General features: G+C 37.5%; 1 protein-coding gene across 6 annotated transcripts in view; it reads left to right on the forward strand.

Annotated features, from left to right (window-relative positions):
* LOC132790715 (klarsicht protein) overlaps positions 1-19,083 on the forward strand; it is a 171,910-nt gene that overhangs the window by 140,273 nt on the left and 12,554 nt on the right. For 2 of the 6 annotated variants that reach the window (XM_060799356.1, XM_060799354.1), the window contains 9 exons: positions 917-1,168; positions 1,592-2,314; positions 4,423-5,193; positions 7,344-7,559; positions 15,403-15,582; positions 15,644-16,577; positions 17,833-17,974; positions 18,108-18,340; positions 18,404-18,846. In XM_060799356.1, coding sequence (XP_060655339.1) covers positions 917-1,168; positions 1,592-2,314; positions 4,423-5,193; positions 7,344-7,559; positions 15,403-15,582; positions 15,644-16,577; positions 17,833-17,974; positions 18,108-18,340; positions 18,404-18,846 — 3,894 coding nt within the window. Of the gene's footprint in view, positions 1-916; positions 1,169-1,591; positions 2,315-4,422; positions 5,194-7,343; positions 7,560-11,951; positions 12,031-15,402; positions 15,583-15,643; positions 16,578-17,696; positions 17,724-17,832; positions 17,975-18,107; positions 18,341-18,403; positions 18,847-19,083 lie in introns of those variants that run through there. The other 4 variants (XM_060799353.1, XM_060799355.1, XM_060799360.1 and 1 more) reach the window with 4 other exon arrangements.

Here is a 19,083-nt window from a genome sequence, read left to right on the forward strand (position 1 = left end):
TAAAAACTCTTCAGAGAAAGAGTTTTAAGTGGCAATCAAATATGGTTGGCAAAACTTACAAAAAAAAAATAAAGGGAAATCATTAAAAGTAAAGTAAGGGAAATTATTACAAAATATAAAATTATTAATTATTATCAAGGAAAATTATTAGAAAATATAAAATGAATAAATATAAAATAAGAAAGAATTATTAAAAGTGGAAAAAATATATGAATTTTATATTTGAAGTTAATTTTCTTCATGATTTAAATATGATTGTTTTGGGAATTTTTCTATAATTATTATTTGAATTTGAGTGCCATTCTTATGAGATATTTTTTGATTTATATCAACTCGATTTTATTAAGAAATTTCTTTGATTCGTGGACGTTATGTAATCTTGATTAATAACTTTTTTTTTGTATCTATGAAATTTTGTATAGATTAATCTCCATTTCATTAACTTAATTCTCTGGGAATGTAGAGAATAATCTTGATTTAGATAACCTTATTCTCCTATTCAGAAAATTATCTCGATGTATGCAGTCGAGACTGATCTATAGTAACTCATCACTAAGTTTAAAATGATCTGTATAGAGTGATATTAAATCATATAATTTATCATTACCTGAAATCATGTAGAAAACCAATCTCGGCTTAGATAACTTTGTTCTGTAATCCCTGAAATTATGTAAAAAGTAATCTCGCTTAAGATAACTTTGTTCTGTTATCCATGAAATTTTGTAAAGAATAATCTCGTTTTAAATAACTTTATTCTTCGATCTGACATCTAGATTATGTTTGATATCTCCTTTCTCTCTTGAAACTCTTTGAAGCAAGTTCAAGTCGATTTAATATATATCATTTATTATATCTTAACATTTGCATCTGCAACATCAACTCATGCAAACAATCTCGAATGTTTTCCATTTTACAGACTGGCTTGGATGACGACGACGATACGGAAGACGATTCATTTGGCTACGAGGGCGAAGAAGGAGACGCTGCCACCGAGGACGATCTGAACGAAGTGGTCTCCGATTTGGATCTGGAGTGCGAGAGTGCAGCAAGTCACAATTCAGCAGAGTTGTTGTTGCAACGTTGTCAAGTTGCTGCCACAGAGATTGTCTCCGCCAACGTGCCAGCGGCAACTGAGGATCAGTCACGCGATTGTATCGCAACCCAAAAGGTAAACTCAAGACTGAAGACCGAAAGACTGAAGAAAACTAGAAAACCGTAAACTGAAAACTGCATACAATTTGCATAATATTCTCTTGTGCCAAATTTGTGCGTTTTCTTGTAGTTCTTGTTGTTGTTTTGTATTGTGTATTGTAGTTCTTGTTGATATATTCTATGTTTGCTAGTTAGAATTATGCATGCCTTCTACAGTATTGTCAACTTTCCATAAAAAGAAAACCTAAAAAACAAAAACCTAACCCCGCCAAAAAAAAAACAGATCCTGAAGCATTTCGTTGATTCCGCCCAAGTTGGCAGCACTGTAAACTGTGTGTGCGTGTGTTCGTGTGTTTGTGTGTGTGAACTTCTGACCTAACTTTGCCTGCAACTTGCATTTGCCTAACCAATTCTTGTTCCCTCACAAAAAAAACCAAAGCCCGGTGACGAGGCTGACGAGGAACCAGACGAAGAAGACGATAATTCAGCGGACGTTGTTGACTTTGTGATTGCAAAACGCGCTTGGCGCCAAACAAAACTCAACCAGAACTCACCCACCGCTCCGGCAACGCTCACCGACTTTGAGGCGGACTCCGAGAGCAGCGATCTGGAGCAGGTGCAGCAACTGCATCGTCGCAACGTTTGCAGTTGTGGTGCCACAGCTGTTGTTGCCACCACTGTGGCGCATAGTCGCCGCCTTGGCATTAGTTCCACACAACAACAGCAAGCGGAGATGTCGCAGTCACAGACAAATGGCAACAGTTCGACAAATGTGTCGCTGTTGCAGACGCGACACGGCAACAAAATGTTGCCGCAGTGCCAACATCATCACAGTGCCAAGCCGAAGAGCATCGCTGTGGCTGTCATTACACCCAATACACACCACCATCACCATCATAATAATAATCATAATGGTCATGGTCTCGACCTAAACAAGTCGCCGACAGTGCTGCGAAAGTCATCGTCATCGGCGACAACCACAACTGCGGCACATCGTGGCCACAATGACACCTCCAAGTTCAATCGCTCGAATCGCAAGTCCAAGAACTGCGCCATCTTCTATTTCAAGCATCTGGACACGGATAATGAGACGAGTGGAGCGGGCACCGATGCAGCTGGCGATGGAGATGCTGATCTGGCGTTGGCCGTGGCCCAGCAGCAAGTAAGTACCGTTATCAGCAGGTGCGCGGTCTTCACTCTCTGGTGTTTGGGTATCAAGATTCTTTAACTGCGCAGCAACCTTCGACCTAGCATCAATCGAATCCGATGGACAAACTGACAGACATTCATCATGTCTCCCGCTTTGTTTTTTTTTTGGCTTCAAACTAATTTGCATGTTTTGCATCCTCTTACAAACTAATTAATTTATTATTAAACAACATATTTGCCGATCTGTCTATGTAGTCAAAACTCTGGCATGCCTCTCTAACAATTTCTTAATTAACTTTGTTTGCCTCATTATCTGGTAGTCACTTTGCCGCTTCCATCATTAATCATTAGACATCAATAAATAGACTTTCGTAGGGTTTAAGATACTTTTAACATAGACCAAAGTCAAACACCTGCCCCTGAGGCTAAAGTTGCTTCAACTGTGTCAGAGGCCAACGGTTCAACAGCTCAAAATATGCGCTGTCAAAAATAGACAACTGCTGTTCCGTGTCAAAAGTTCACATTCAAAGTTCTCAAAACTAGCCGACGAAAAGAATATCAGACTAAGGATGAGATCAGCAATGTTAATGAGTCAGAAATGTAGTAAACAAATTTATATTTTGTGTAATGCTAAAACAAATATTTGATTGATGAAAAAAAAAGTAGTAAAAACATGTAATAAAAACAGAACAGTGCGGTATCATTATTAAAATACCGAAAAATACTGAAGTCGGTATATTTTACAAAGCTATTTATTTGGTATCGATATACCACTACATTTAAAATATACCACAGATCATAAAATATACCAAATTGTTAACCAAAGTAAGAAATAAGTAAGACATAAATTGTCGATATAGTCGAAATACGAAACAGTGTGGTATTATTCTTAAAATATACCAAAATATATCAGATCGTTAAGCAATGTAACAAGAAAATACGAAGCAGTTCGGTATTATTTTAAAAATATACCGAATTAATATATGAAAATACTAAATGCGGCATATTTTAGATATCTTTATATTGGTATAATGGTATAGTTTTGTATTAAAAATATACCACTGAGTGAAAAATATACCAAATTGTCAATCAAAATAACAAACTGTCATGTCTTAGCTTATAAAACATCTTCTACTTCTTGTATTTTAAAATGCAAGCAATATTTATAAATTTCAAAAGTTAGTTAAATTAAATTCCAATTGTTGCAAAATTCATAATGCTGCACAATATCGAAAGGGGATTTTCCTAAAGAAAGCGAAACTCATTACGGAGCCGAGCACACTCGTTATATATTTAAAACAGTTTGAACAACTCTCGAAAAGATTTGCTTATAAAGGTTTAGTTACACTTTCAAAGCTGCAGTGAAACGCGCTTAATAAAGTTGACTTATTTGCATTGCAATCACATGTTTGATGGGCTCAGAGCACTCCAAGCTTTGCTCTGTTTGTTGTTGCTGCTACATCACGTGCAACATCCAAGAGGCAGAGAGCATTGACAAGTGCATTGGCAGCAACACCACAGCAACAAAACTGTAGTCGAAGCTTAAGGTCGCCGCCTTGCCAACACAATCCAAATGAAACGTCGCGGCATTAATATAAATTGCAAGCATAGAGAGAAAACGACAGCAGCAACTGTTGCTGGTTGCAGTTGAGGGCGGCACAGCGGCAACTCCGCCTCCTTCAGCAGTGAAGGAGAAGAAGTCAAGACGCGCACCGGCATTTGAGACGAAGCTCAAAAGATTTTTGCTACTCATGCGACGTGCTGCTGCAGCAACCACAACAATTTGTAGCTGCAATTGTTGTTGTTGGTGTTGGCTGTTGCTGTTGTGACTACAAGTTACAATTTGCCATTTTGCGCAAGTAACGCTAATTAAACTTCATTTTCCACTACTTCATCTTCATCTGTTGGCATTGCCATTGCATTGAGCACATCCATCCACATCTTCGTTCAGTTCCAACTCATTTTATTCCATTGCATCTCTTCTCTTCACTTCAGCCAACGCAGCCCACACAGCATTTTGCATGTTGTTGTCGTTTTGCTGATGTTGCTATTTGTTTGTTTGTGTTGTTGTTGTTATTGTTTAATTTTGCCATACTAACTATATTTTTTTATGCTCTGCAGATACTCAAATCGGCTGATGCCTCTTCGGATGACGACGACGAGGGTTGGCTCTACACAGCGGCAACCACAGCAGGAGCAACAGCAGCAGTAACAGCAACATCTACTGTCGATGGTCTGCAGTCGGCTGCCATCTCGTCGACAACCTCTGGCGCCACAGCAGCAGCAACAGTCGGAACAACAGCAGCAGGAGCAACAGCAACAACAACCAGCGACGACTCTGATAAGGAGAACAAGGAGACGCTGGTGAGCACATCGACAACAGCAACCACTGCAAGCATAGCTACAAGTGCTGTTAGTGTTGGTGTCGTGCTGGTTGGCAGTGGGAGTGGCAGCAACAGCAACTACGACAGCAGCAGCGCCTGTTCATCGTCCAATTCGAACGGTGTCCACACAGAGACCTCGGCAACCTCGCGAGTCACTCAAATGCAGCGCAGCGGCGTCGTTGTCAGCGTCATGGACATGGAAATGCAATTGCAGTCGGGCAGCCAAAGCAGCGATGGCAGCCACAGCAACAACAACAACCACAACACAAGACACATCATTAGCAACAATTGCTATAAACAACTGCAAAGCGACAACAACAACAGCAGCAGCAACAGTCAACAGTCGCAACAACTGTTGAATGCCAACAACAATAACAACAACAACTACAATAATCACAAACATCAGCAACAGTCTCGCATTGACTCTAAACAGCAACAACAACAACAGCAGCAACAGATCGCTGATGAGGCAACTGCCGCTGATAATGCAAATGGAAATGCAGCACAGGTGAGTGAAGTCAAGTGATTCCTTCTTCTTTTTTAGTCTGCTTTTGCCATTTGAATTTCAATAGAAAGTTGATGATCGACTGGCATAGAACCAGAAATTTGAGTAGCAGTGAGAGAAATGAGAGGGAAAAAGGTCTATAATGAGAAACAGTTGGAGATTGTAGAATGGAGAAATGGATAAGCTAAAAAACTTTTGGAGTTGAGCTAACGATTCTTAATCTTATTAAAGAGCTTTGAGAAATGAGCTTAAACTGTTGACGATTCTTAATAGATGTAAGATTAAGAATCGTCAACAATCGTCAACAACTATGAACCGAAAGAACTTGAACTATTCATACAGATGAGATTCAATTATTTGTGTGCTTTATTATTTCAGAATATAAAGAACACATAAACGGTTTTTTAAAAAAAATCTTTTATTCGTTATAACTTATTGTCAGGTGGTGGAGTTGAGATTTAGCTAAGCTTAAGAACTCTCGAGAGTTTAGCTAACGATTCTTAAGCTTATAAAAAAACTTTAAAAGCAAATACAACTATTCTGTTGATGATTCTTAATCTTATAGCAAACTATGAAAGGAAATAACCTAAAGTATTCATAGGGATCGTTTTCAATTATTACATTTTGTGGTAAACGGTTTTTATAATGAAAGTGTTAGCTATTAAAATATGCTTTTGTTCTATTGTACATAAATTCTCGATTCATATGCTCATGAAGATGAAATTAAATCATTTATTGCTCTTAGTATTTTAGTCGACGACTTTTTATTTTACTTGAATTCTTGATAGTTATTTCCTCATATGATCATAGAGATGTGTTTCAATTATTTATTTAGTTTGTTAGTTTATTTAATGACTTCATAAATATTATTTTAAATGAGAAGTATTATCAAAACAAATAAGCTTTTATTTAACACGAATTCTTGATAGTTATTTCCTTATACCAACAAGTAAAAGTTTTGCAGATCAATGCCACATTGAACGCTACTATTTAGAATGCCAAAGGTTGTTAGTTCTTTATAATAATAAAGAGAACTCTGTGTCTAATCTCGCATAATCTTAGCTTAGCTTGGTTCTACCTAGTTCTGGGTTGGTTTCTATGCAACAGCTGGCTTAATGGGGTCTTAACCGATATATCAGTTAATAAGCAAGAGAAACACCAACAACAAAAAATACGTGAACTGAGAACTGAAGTGCTGCCATTTATAGACCACAATTCGCAAATACAAATCACAGACATGCCACAAAGCCACAAGTTGCAAGCTTGGGAGTATTGCACAGTTTCCCACAGTTACCACAGTTGCGAGTTTGGAGTCTCCTCTCGTTTGTGGCATTACAATTCGATCACTGTCTGTCTATGTTTGTCTGTCGTCTGTGTGGCTGGCAGGTCTCTTGACTTGTGTCAATAAAGCTGCTGCAGTTGTTGCAACATTGTAAGCCCATCGATGGAGAGGAAACATTTCGTTGAACCTGCATTGAAGTGAACTGAACTGAACTGGTCTAAAAGGGGGGCGCCTTTTCAATAAATGGCTACCGCCTCTTATTGCCTGCAACCTGATGATTAAGCAGTTGGGTTAATGAAACCGAATCATGCACCGGCTGCAAATCCCGGCAGCTGTTGCTGCTGCTGCCATTCAAAAGCGAACTACCGTCTAACCGAAAAATCCAATCGTAATACTGAAAACTGAATGCAGAAGTCAATCTTTGGGGTCCAGGAAAAACAACTGAAACTGAAATTGAGCAGCGCACGTCAAAAATGGGAAAGTACGAAATTAACTAAAAACGTGTGATTTATTTCTTCATTGCGAGACACAAAATCCAAGAAATGGCAAACAGTTTTACAATTGAAAGGGACGACGACAGACGATAGACGACAACAACTACGACAGACGACAGCAACAACATCGAGGACACGTTCGATCGTTCATTCGTTGGTTCGTTCGACTGGCCAAGATTTATGTGGCCAACAAAACGAAACCAAAAGCTGCATTGTAATAGAGACATGCAGCACAGGAAATGTTGCTCCCAACTTTAGCTGATTGATTATGAGAGACAGACAGAGCAGAGCAGAGGAATAGAGTCAGAGCAGGGCATTCGCTTTTACCAATTTTCGATGTCATTTTTAATTAAATCAAGTTTTCCTTTTTTCTACAGCTGCATCTGAACAGTAACAACAACAACAATGGTTGCAGTTTCTACAGTCGCGCCGACATCTGCAATATTAGCGTCTGGCCCAGTGAGATGACCAATGGAAATGGAAATGTCCAACAACAGAATGTTGCCAATGGCAATCGTCTGCCACCTCGATCGCCAGCCAAGTCGGTCAAATCACAGGCGAGCAGCAGCAATGCAACAATGTCGCCATCGAAGGTGAGTTAGATATACAAATATATGTTATATAGTTAGCCCCTCTCTATAGATCAGCTAAAGGAAGCGGAAGCATTTCCTGCACTCAAAACTGTATCACAAAAAGAGGATTGACTTCTGAGTCGCTGCTTTCTCTCTCATAAGTCTTGCCACAAGTGGCAATTGGTTTCCACGCTGACAAAACTTATTATGATTTATAAAATAACACGTAAACTGAGAGAAATTGGGGCGAAAAGTGAGAGTTTTAAGTGCTGCTATGTAAGTTAGTTGTGCATAACAAAAGAAAAGCAATATTATTATATTGAGCTATAAGAATTTGCATATTAAATAAAGCTAAATGCAATTGAGAAATAACTTCCTAAATATGCAAATTTCAAAAGCAGTAAAAAGTGATAGACAAGCTGTCTGGCACTTAAACTATAAAAAACACTATTATAATTCACAAAAATAATATAATATATACAATATAATATATTTAGATTTTAGCTTTTTTGACTTCCTAAATAGATAAATGAAAATTCTAAGCAATCTATAAACGAGTACATAAAAACATAACTATATTCCTTATAATTTGGTTGCGATCAGAGAAAAATTGTAAAAGTTATTTAAGAAATACAATCTGGCAATCTGGTATATTTTGAATGTATCAATTTTTAATATTATTGAGGTTAATAATTTGGTATATTTTAAATAAATATCCCACAATTCTCCTCTATGGTATATCTTGTATCAATATACCTAAAATAGCCTTTGGTATATTTTTAGTATGTTTGCGGTATATTAATTTGGTATATTCTAAAATTAATACCGCACTCTTTTCTTCCATGATATATTTTGAATGTCGTTTTTTTATCAATATAACCTTTAAAAAAAACTTGGTATATTTTTAGTATTTTTGCAGTATACGAATTTTATAAATTTCAATATTAATATTGCGAAAACACAAAAAAAATCCCAAGCAATCCATAAGTAATTTATTTGTAAACGGTTCAAAACTTTTAATTGTGTCTTTGATTTAAAGCAAGTCTTCAATTTCAATCATTACATATTTAATTCTTATTTCTTTTGTGTATCATTTAAAATTTTTAAATTTACAAAGGAAAATGCTAACAGGTTAATCAGAAACTATTTAAGAGTCTTACCTTGAATTGCAACCAATTCATATTTATTTGTGCGTCTTTACACTGTTCTTAAACACTCAATCTATAAACAATTTAAAACTTTTTAAATTTAGATTTCATTTAAATATTTGCTCTAATTGCAATACTAAGTTGCCACTGATTTTGGTCAGTGCAGCTGCCCGCACAACAGTGAGACGCTTCGGTTTTCCCTTTCATCAGCCAGCAGCCAAAATGCAGTTGCAATTTGTCATCGGATGATGGCAGAGAGTTCGTTTTGGCGGTTGCGTGTCGCACGTTCGCACAACCACAGCAACAACCACAGCAACAACCACAGCGACAGCCACTAAATCGGAGTCTCACAACCATGACCATGCCCAGCTAACGAGACCAGAGATTGAAGTGGAGCGGAGTGGAGTGAAGTGAATTGGATTGGATTGGCAATTCGCCAACTCACTGGCGGAGTCTTCGCTTTGTTGTTGACTTTACGAGGCTCTCATGGTTTCAGTTTCGCTTGAAATGCATACGAGGAGAGCAGCAATCGATCGATCGAGCTCAACGCTGACCATGTTGGTGGTCCACTTCGCAGTCCACACAGTGTTGCACAGTGGTGCAAGTATGCGAAGGTGTCACTGTATGCGTGTGTGTGTGTGTGCGTCGATGCGCCTCAAATTTCTCTAAGCTCTTTTTGTGGCTTTTTCGTGTCAATTTGCTGGTAAACATGTCCCCAAACATGTCCACTGACAACCTGATGAGTGTAATGGGCTGTTAACGATCATCTTTTGGTAATTTAAGACATCGAATTGGCGCCAAGTTTGGGAAAAGCAGCGGGTGGAAAACACTTCAAACTTGGCAAATTTGTAACGAGATTAATAAATCTGGACACAAATGAGAAACTTTTATGGACTGCAATTTGTAACCAGGCATTAGCAAAGCTTTTGATGGAGGCGTTGAAGTTGGGTGTATTTGATAAGACAGTTCGTTATACTTTATAGATTTATGGAAAATATAAATACTATTTTGTGTAGTAATTTAATAGTAATTTTAGAGGGTTTTTGTAAAATATAAATATTACTATCTTGTTTAGTAAATGCAAAATTCATCCAGAAAACCTTACGAATTTCTTTCTCATTTTCTCATTACAAGCTACCAACTTTTCGACATAAAATAATGACTGTAGCTTAAATGTTTTTAGCTGACTTTAGTGCTAATATCATTAGCTATCAATTCACAACTAAACATGGAATATTTACTTCAGTGATTTTTAAAATAGCAGAAGTATTTTGATTGCTGCTTAATCTACCTCTACCTTTATTTAGCCTCTACTTACTTATTATTAATTGTCCTTTTATTCAAAAGAATTATATTATTTGCATCTTGTGAATTTCTCTATAATTTATACTTTGCTAAAAATTTCGCCTTAAAATAATCACTATATTATCTGTCGATTTATCACTAAATTCGATTTTCAACTTTACTATATTCCTCATTCTTCCTCGTTAAAAGCCTTCAAGGCACTAATGACATAATTTAATTTCTTATTAAAATTTCATAAATATTGATTTCTTCTTTACAATCCACGAAATTTCCCCTTGAAATAATGACATTTATTATCAATATCATTAGCTGTCAACTCGTAACTAAAAACTGGAATTTCTGCTTCAATTATTCTCAATCTCCCTCGTACTTTTTTTGCAAGACAATTATTACTTGTCCCGGGCCTATTATCAATGTCTGGGTATCTGTTATCCAACATGTTTTGGCACTCGTTGCAACACTCTCACTTTCTTGACGCTGTCCCCAACGATCAGCGGCAGCATTCATCAGCAACATGCCGCCATCGTTGCGTGCAACATACGCGTACATCAGCAACATGTTGCTGCGACTGCAAAAGCATTTGCATTTGTCGCTGACAAGTTGAATCCCCTCAACACAGTTTTCACTGTCATCCACCCGAGGGCAGCTGTGTGTAACTGTGTGTAACTGTAGAGCTTCATCCCAGCTCCATCTCCAGCTTCAGCTTCTCCCCCTTTTGTGTGTTTGACTTCAACTGTCGCAGCATCCGTTGCGCATGCGTCGCGTCGTTGATTTATTGAGAGTGAAATTCGCGCAGCTTTTGATTAATAATGACAAATTTCGGATATAGTTGAGACTCGGTTTTGTTTTTTCTTTCTTTATAATTTAATTTATGCATTTTCGCAGAGCAGTGCAAAGTCGTATATCAATTCGCAAAACGCCTTCCATTTGCGATGAGACAGCGATAAGCAAAAAAAATAAATAAATAAAACCGAACCCAAATCAATGACGTTTGATTTTATTTTTTTTCTGTGCCACATGGAAATCAAATCAAATCGTTGCGCCTTATCTAATCGCAACGCGGCGCATTCAGTGTCACACACATTAAAATAAAACAAGTGCTCGATTGAGTTGTTAACAAAAAAATTAAATCAACCACAAGACTGTTAGAAAATTATTAAAAAGCGCTAAACAAATAGAAAGAAAGTCACGTTCGACGATCATTGATCGATCACAAGGTTTTGGCAAAAATTATTCGATTGTTGGCAATTTTTTCATTTTGCCGGTTTTCTTTTTATCTTATCACCTGTTCCCACCAGCAGCAGCAACAGCAAGAGCAAGAGCAACAGCTATTATCAAACGCATTTGACGCTGTCCGTTTGAGTTTAATTCGCAGTCGACTTTCAGTACGTTGTGCGACGTCGCGGGTAACGGTTGAGTTACGGATATCCAAGTGGAGATTCAACATATGTAGATACAAAGATATAAAATACAAATGCAAAGTTACAGTTACAGATAGAAAACGTTGCAAACAATTGTCGCGCAACAATAGAAAGCCAAAGCTAAAGCCAAAAGCTATTGTCAAGTGTTTATTTCTGCTCTTTTTTCGTTTGTTAATTTATTATTGTTGTGTGGTAGCAACAACTATTGTTATTGTTATTGTGATTGTTTTTATTGTCGTTTTCGCGTAATTTGCATTAAGTTTCCAACAAAATAAAGTGTGTAATTAAGCCCGCACAGTGCATGTCAAACTGTATGTGTATGTCGTCGTCGCTCACTCATTGCGATTAAATTCGCGATTTCGCGATTTGCGTTTGGCGTGCGTGTCGCAGTGCAATTAAATTAGTTTTTTTTCTTTGCTTTTGGTTTTTTGGCCATAAACAAAAAGAGCAACACAAGAAACGACTATTGTCAAGGCCTCCACCCGAAAAACACAAAACTAAATTTCAGCAGTTTGTCAGCCACTGAACGTTTGTGTGTGTGTGTGTGTGTTGCGAATTGTCCGAGTTAGAGATGGGCGCGTGTCAAAGGAAGTCGTAAATCAATTGAGAGCTACACAAGTGAGTCGAAAAACTATCAACGCTAATTAGTAAGGCTCATGAATATTTATAGTCGGTAACTGTAAACATCTTTGAGTGAGAAACTATCGCATAGAATTATCGTTTAAAGAAGTCTTCAATTTAGAATAAGTAGAAAAGATGAAACTCTTAACATTATTCATTCATGTAGAAGTTATTTAGGAAATACTTTTGTATGGGGAAAAACACTTATTTAGTAGAAGTCCTATTTGCTTTGGCTGTTATATTTGGTATATTTAGCGCTGTATAATTAGAATGTAGTACTATATCAATATACAAAATATAGTCTGTGGTAGTATTTTCGCGGTATATTTAGTATATTTCGAAAATAATACCGCACTGTTTTGCTTTTGGGACTATAGTCATAGTATTTTCTTATACTATAATATTGTGATATATTAAAATTCTTACTATATTTTAAAATGCTAATAGAATTTTAATAAATGGATATAATTAGAATGTAATACTATATCTTTTCATATAAAGATATATCAATATACCAAATATAGTCTTCGGTAGATTGTAGTATTTTCGCGGTATATTTAGTATATTTTAAAAAGAATATCGCACTGTTTTGCTTTAGGTACTATAGTTTATTACGATAGTATCATATTGATAAATTATAAAATTGTGTACTGTGGCCATATTATAAAAATAATATCTAAACGACAGAAGAACACATTAAATAAAGTAATGCAAACAGTTAATATAAAGCAATAACTAAACCAAATTCTTTACATAAGCCACTCACCAAGCTTCTTTTCAAGTTATTTTAAAAATACTCCAACTTAAACTAGAAATAAATGAAATAATTCTTCAGATTATTCATTTCTTGATCTATTTAAAATGTTTGTAAAATCTTAACATCTATTTCTGTTTAAATATCGCCAATTATTGTAAAGTTTACTCTGGCCATATTAGATAATCATTTCGCTCTCATCTCAACTATCGCTTAAGAACTCCACCTTAAACAGAATTAATCGCATCTATTTGTCTTTGCCACACCTCTCAAGCAGCCTAGACTATCGTCTAAGTTACTTTGTAGGCTGCCCAGCTCTAGTTTTGTAGTTTAAGTTTCCAGTTTGCTTAATTGGCCATTGGCTAAACAAAAAGCCAAACTCATATAATTGCCTTTAATTATCGCAAACGCCCAATCGCAAAGGCCTTTCAGTAGCTGCTGCTGTTGCTCTTGTTGCAAATGTTGCCGATGTTGCTGTAGTTGCTGTTGTTGTTGTTGTTGTTGCTAGTTGAGTTGTTGTTGTGCTTGTTGCAGTTTCCACTTCAGCTGTACAAGAGTCGTAAAACGTCGACATTTTCACTGGCACTCTCGCATAGCATTTGGAAAATTGTTTCCGTTGTATGTGTGTGCGTGTGTGATTGCGCTGCAGTTTGACAGCCACTGAAGTGCAACTCAAACTGGCTGCGTGGCGGCGGTGACAGGAAACTGTTAATTAAATTAAACCAAAAGATTAGCAATAAAGTTTAAGCGTGTTCAATCGAAGCGAAAAATAAAAATAAAGACAGAAAAAGAAAAAATAAACATTCGATATACACGAAGATTACCTAATTTGGACTTGTGACTCACAAAAATAACTCGGATATTGTACAATTGTGCAATGCTATTTGCAATTAAGCATTCATTCATCTAATGCCTTTTACCCAAAAGGTTAACCCCAAACATTTTCTGTTCAAATACCATGTTCAAATGTACAACTTTTGTAATAATTACAAACAACAGCCAAAAAGCAAACACGAAACAAAACGAAAAACAATCGAATCATTATCAACGCTTCGCTGCTTCTTTTTCCTTCACTCTCCTCCTCCACCTCCCCCTCCCTCTCCTATTCTGATTTTGTGTAATTTTCAAGTATCTTTCAAGTTCTAATTCCATGAGCAATCTCACGTTGATTATGTCAAATTAACATTAGATTGCCAACGGTTCTCTGTGGGGCTTCCAGTTTGGAGGTCAAACAATTCTGAAGAAGCAACAGTTGGTTTTTTGTGTGTGTTTAGTATATAAAGAAATGAGGTAAAGTTGAAGACTGAAAAATGAAATTTTTGGAATATTATATTTTTAGAATTTTTGACCTATCTTAAGATTAAAATTTAGTGTCTTGAGCATAAACTTAATATGAAGAAATAAGGTGAAGTTGAAGACTATATTAAAATTAATTTTTTTTAATATTGTTGAAATTATTATGTAAATACTTTCTTATGGGAAAAAGACATACTTACTACGGGTCTTAGTTACTTTGACTGACAATATGGTATATTTTGCACTCTATATTTTGGTATATTTGAATGTACTAAATCAATATACCCAAAATATATTTTGAGTTGTTTGCGGTTTATTAATTTTGGTATATTTAAAAATTAATACCGCACTTTTTCGCTCCATTGTAGCTTTCTTACTTGTTTTTAACATCAGCTGAAGTTTTACAATAAAAAAAAAACAAATTTTATTTATGAAATGCAGTAATTGTCGTATCTCTATTGATAAATGTGGTATTTTGGTGATGCTATAACAAGCTATTTATAAAGTGAAAATAGAAATGTTATGATAAGGATTAATCAAAAAAAATTCCATCAACGTCTATAAAAATTTATTGTTACTTACTTTGAGTTTAAAAGAATTTTAATCAGAAAATTCAACACTTTTTATAAGCTAAAATATCTTAGTAAACGTGATTTGACACTTTTAAATTTTATGATAATTTACAACTTATATTATAAAAATTATTCAATAATATATATTTAAATTGATTATTTTGTTTATTAAAATTCGATTGATAATTGTTAAAATGTTAAGCAAACTCAAAGTTCAATAGTTGTTCTTAAATGATCATGATCTCATTCATCATGCACCGATTACAGGGTATGACAAACGAAATCACATTTATGTAGACAGCAATTAGGCAAAGCTTGATTGACGCGTTAAGAACAAAAAGGAAAAAAAAAGACAATGCGAACTGATGAGATAGCAAGAACAAAAAAAAGTAATGCACATGGAACTGCAGATAAGCGATGAAAGAAAACTGAGTTTGAATGAGTGTTTGCGAAGTGAATAATATGAGTGATGAATGCAGCAAGTCAAACACAAATGTAGCGATATCTTTTGTATTGATAAGCAGCCAAAGAGAGTGGAAAACTAGCTGCATTTCCTTCCACTTCTCTCTCTCTCTCTCTTCTCTCTTGACTTACTCTCAACTGACGTTCAACTGAGTCATATTCCGGGGAAGTGTTAACTAACCGAACGAGTTCACTTCAATTTGCCATGCTCATTAACTTTTACTCGCCTTTTTATCTTCACTCAGCTCAACTCACTCTCTTGTTTTCTCTCTCTCCCTCTTTCAGGGCAAGGTCTCGCATGATTCAATCAAGCAGCTTGTGCTCGAAGCAGAGCATTTGGTGCGCGACGCTCAGGAGGCAGCATTGAAGACGCCAACGAAGCAGAAACATTCCATCATCAAGATTTCCTCGACGGTCAAGAAACGCGACATCATTATGCCCGGTCCCATCAAGCAGCGAGTCGAGGTAGGTTTTTACTTCATACATATTATTATTATTCCCTATTAATCTCCCACTTTCTCTACAGGAATGGCTGGAGCATCAACCCTCAACGCCACAGCTACTAAATCGCAATCATCATTCACATGAGGCTCCGAGCAGCAAACCCGATGACTGCGAAGCCTCTGGCGAGGCATCCGAAACCGATTCCATGCCCCACAAGGATGCCACTTGCGGTGTCGGCTCCGATTCATCGGAGGGATTCACCGACTCAATTGCCACCTGCATGCAGACGAGCACCAACTCGTATGGCAACTCCACAGAACGCATTGGCGGCTCCGCTGAACCCATTCATCAGCCAACCACTCCGCTTGGCTTTGGCAGCAGCAATCAGAGCCTGAATGTCAAGGTCGTAAAGCGTCCGCAATCGCGTCGCAAGTCCGAGCGTCCTTGGTCCGTCTCCTGTCTCTCGCAGTTGACCACAGATGCCGCACAGTTGACCACAATCATTGCTGATGTGGGTCAGAGTTCGCCTCCGGGTTTGGCCAGCCACTCAATCAGTGAAAGCGCATTGGACTCGCTTTCGCCAGGACCCAGAGCCAGAGCAGCTTCCTCCTCTGGCACGGGCAGCAATGCGGCACGCAAGGCGGACAGCAAGGGATCGCTGCGACGTCGTCGGGCAAGGAAGAAGCGCATGTCTGCAGCTTCGGGTGGCAGAAAGTCCGATTCGGGTTCCGAGACACACGGCGATCTCACACAGACGCTGATGAAGTCCTGCGAATCGATGTCGTCTCAGCAGTTGCAGGAATTCACCAATGCTTTGCTGAGTATACAGAAAGGTGGCTCACCCACCAATGCCAAGGCAGAGGAATTTTTGCCCGAGGGTGAATCGGAGTCGCACTTGATGGTGCCCAAGTTCCGAGTGGGTTCATTCACCACAGCTGCTTTGATGGCCAGTGAAATTCGCTTGGGCGCCTTGGCTGCACTTTCTAATTACATGAACGAGGATGAGCAGCAAGCTGGTAAGTTAAAGCAGGGATAATTCAGATATCGAATAGAAAAAGAACACTTTTGAAACGATTTCTGAAAGTAACTTCCTTTTAAGAATGACATCATCTTTGATGGCGTCGTGCCCAAACTCACGTAAACAACAATTAATCAGCAATGCAGTTTGATTCAAGAAAAAAACAATTACTAATCTTAACAGTCATATATAGTCTAGGAATATCTAGAGAGCGCCTTCAGAATACTTATATTATATTCCTTATCAACGCAATTAATAATGGTAGATATTTCGACTCGATATATAGCGGCATTAGGTATAATTCTATTATTATATTCCTCATTAACTTATCGCCAAATTAATTGCTCTGCTTTTATCATTTTAGGGGTTTTCCCAAATTGCATGTTAAGCCTAATCACTTTGTTTATGTCGAGATTATTGTATTAAGTGGGCAGTAAGCTATAAAACAGACAGTATTAAATAGACAGTGAAATGTGTAATCTGGCAGAGATAAATGCAAAGCTTATTTATACATTTTGCAAGAGTTTCCAAAAAACTTAATTTGGGGACCTTTTTGATATCAGTATTTGCTCTACGTCAGTTTTGTTTTATGGATTAGGAAATAAACATTAAGAGCTATTCTTTATAAACTGAAACTAAATAAGTTGTAGATATGAGAAAAATCTTTTCTTAGGAAATAAATATTAACAGAAATTCTTCCTTAAGATCCTTAATCCGTACCGAACTCGATATAATTTCTATTATATACAATAAGATTCCTCTCATAATTAAAAGTGAACAGATATATAAAAACATATATTATTATTCAAACTTATCTCGCTCTGACTTCTTTTAAATATAATAAGAGTTTTCTTAAAGCTTAAAATGAATTGAAATATTAAAAATTATTGTTCACAGTTCATCAAAATTAGCCCAATCATACTAAATATATATTACTTTATTAACGCAATAAGAATTATATAAAAGTATCATCATAATTATAATCGTTTCAAAAGTGTTGCTTTATTGTGTTACTAAATGTCGTAATACTTTATTTATATTATGTCTTCTCTGATAATCGTTATAACTTATACGTTGTAATGCTTTCTGTATATATTGTGATTTCTTCTCTCACAAGCACGCACTCCCGTACCCAGGCCAAAAGGTACCACGATTGCACCTCTTCCTCTCTCTATAAGAATAAATCCCCATAAATGCTTTTGGCATCAATCAAATTAATTAATCATAATTATTTTTGTTTTATTTTGGCACAGAACTGAGCACTGAGGATCATCACAGCAGCATCTCGGAGACCGCCTGGGATGATTATCAAGAGAAATACAATTCGGAGAACTATTCGGAGGGCTTTGATTCGGATGCAGCGCGTCGTCTCTTGGAATTTGGCGATGACTATCGGTGAGTAGAGATCTCTTGCTCTTGCTCTTGTTTTGGTTCTCTCGCAACCTTGAAGAGTGATCTTTGGATATTTATAGCTTAGTTCATAAATCATATAGTAAATGTTTTGGGTGTTTCTGTTTTTGGGTTGCAGCAATTTCATTGATTCGCAGTCGGATTGCTGCAGTTCGCTGTCGGCAGCCAACAATTTGGATTCGTTTTCGCCACCGCGAATGGATTCACTGCAGCAACACGAGCTGAAGGCGCTGCACATCAACCAGGAGACAATCAGCAGCAGCGTTGATCACGCTCGTCGTCAACGCGCCCTCGAACTTCAATCGGAGAGACGTCGCAAGACGCTCGAAGTGCGTCGCAAATCGTGTCAAGGTAACGTCTGAGTATATAATATTTCATAGTTCTTTTGATTAATCTTTAATTTCCTTTTCACAGACATGGCTGAGGCCATCAACTCACAGACGGAGCAGCAGCAACAACAGCAGGTGACCACTGCGAATCTTTCCTCCTCGGCCACAGCGCTGATGACACCCAAGAATCCGCCCGCAACCCGTCCGCCCGTCCGCACCGAATCTGTGGGCCGCAAACTGGAGTTCGGCGCTGGCATGAGTCACTCAGCCCAGTCCCTCCTCCGTCGCACCTCCGAGAGCGACACTTCGACGCGTCGCCGTCGCACTGTCACCGCCGATGAGCGAAGACGTTCGTCACGCAACCTGGAGAAGTGCATTAAGCTGATCCCAGCCACATCGTCGTCGAGTGGCGATGACTCCGAGGATGGCGAGCAGGAGATGCGCTCTCTGCTCCAGCAGAGTCGCGACAGACTCGAGGATACGCGTGCTCTCAAGATACGCTGTCATCTGCTGCGACCTGAGGATTATGTAAGTGTCGAGCAAGTGTGTTCAAGAGAGGTGACAAAGAGATAAACAAAAAAGACGCTTGACTGAGTGGTAGATAAAATGTGATAGAGAAATGTTAGTTAGCTAAATGCATTTTTTGTGTAAGCAAATGTGAATTCATTAGAGTAACTAAAGAAACAATTAGAGAATGTGTTCAGGTAAATAAGATACAAAATGAAACATTAGAGTTTTAATTGTATTAAGAGTAAATAAGTTATT

This window comes from Drosophila nasuta, chromosome 3 (genome assembly GCF_023558535.2).
Source record: "Drosophila nasuta strain 15112-1781.00 chromosome 3, ASM2355853v1, whole genome shotgun sequence".
Lineage (NCBI taxonomy): Eukaryota > Metazoa > Arthropoda > Insecta > Diptera > Drosophilidae > Drosophila > Drosophila nasuta.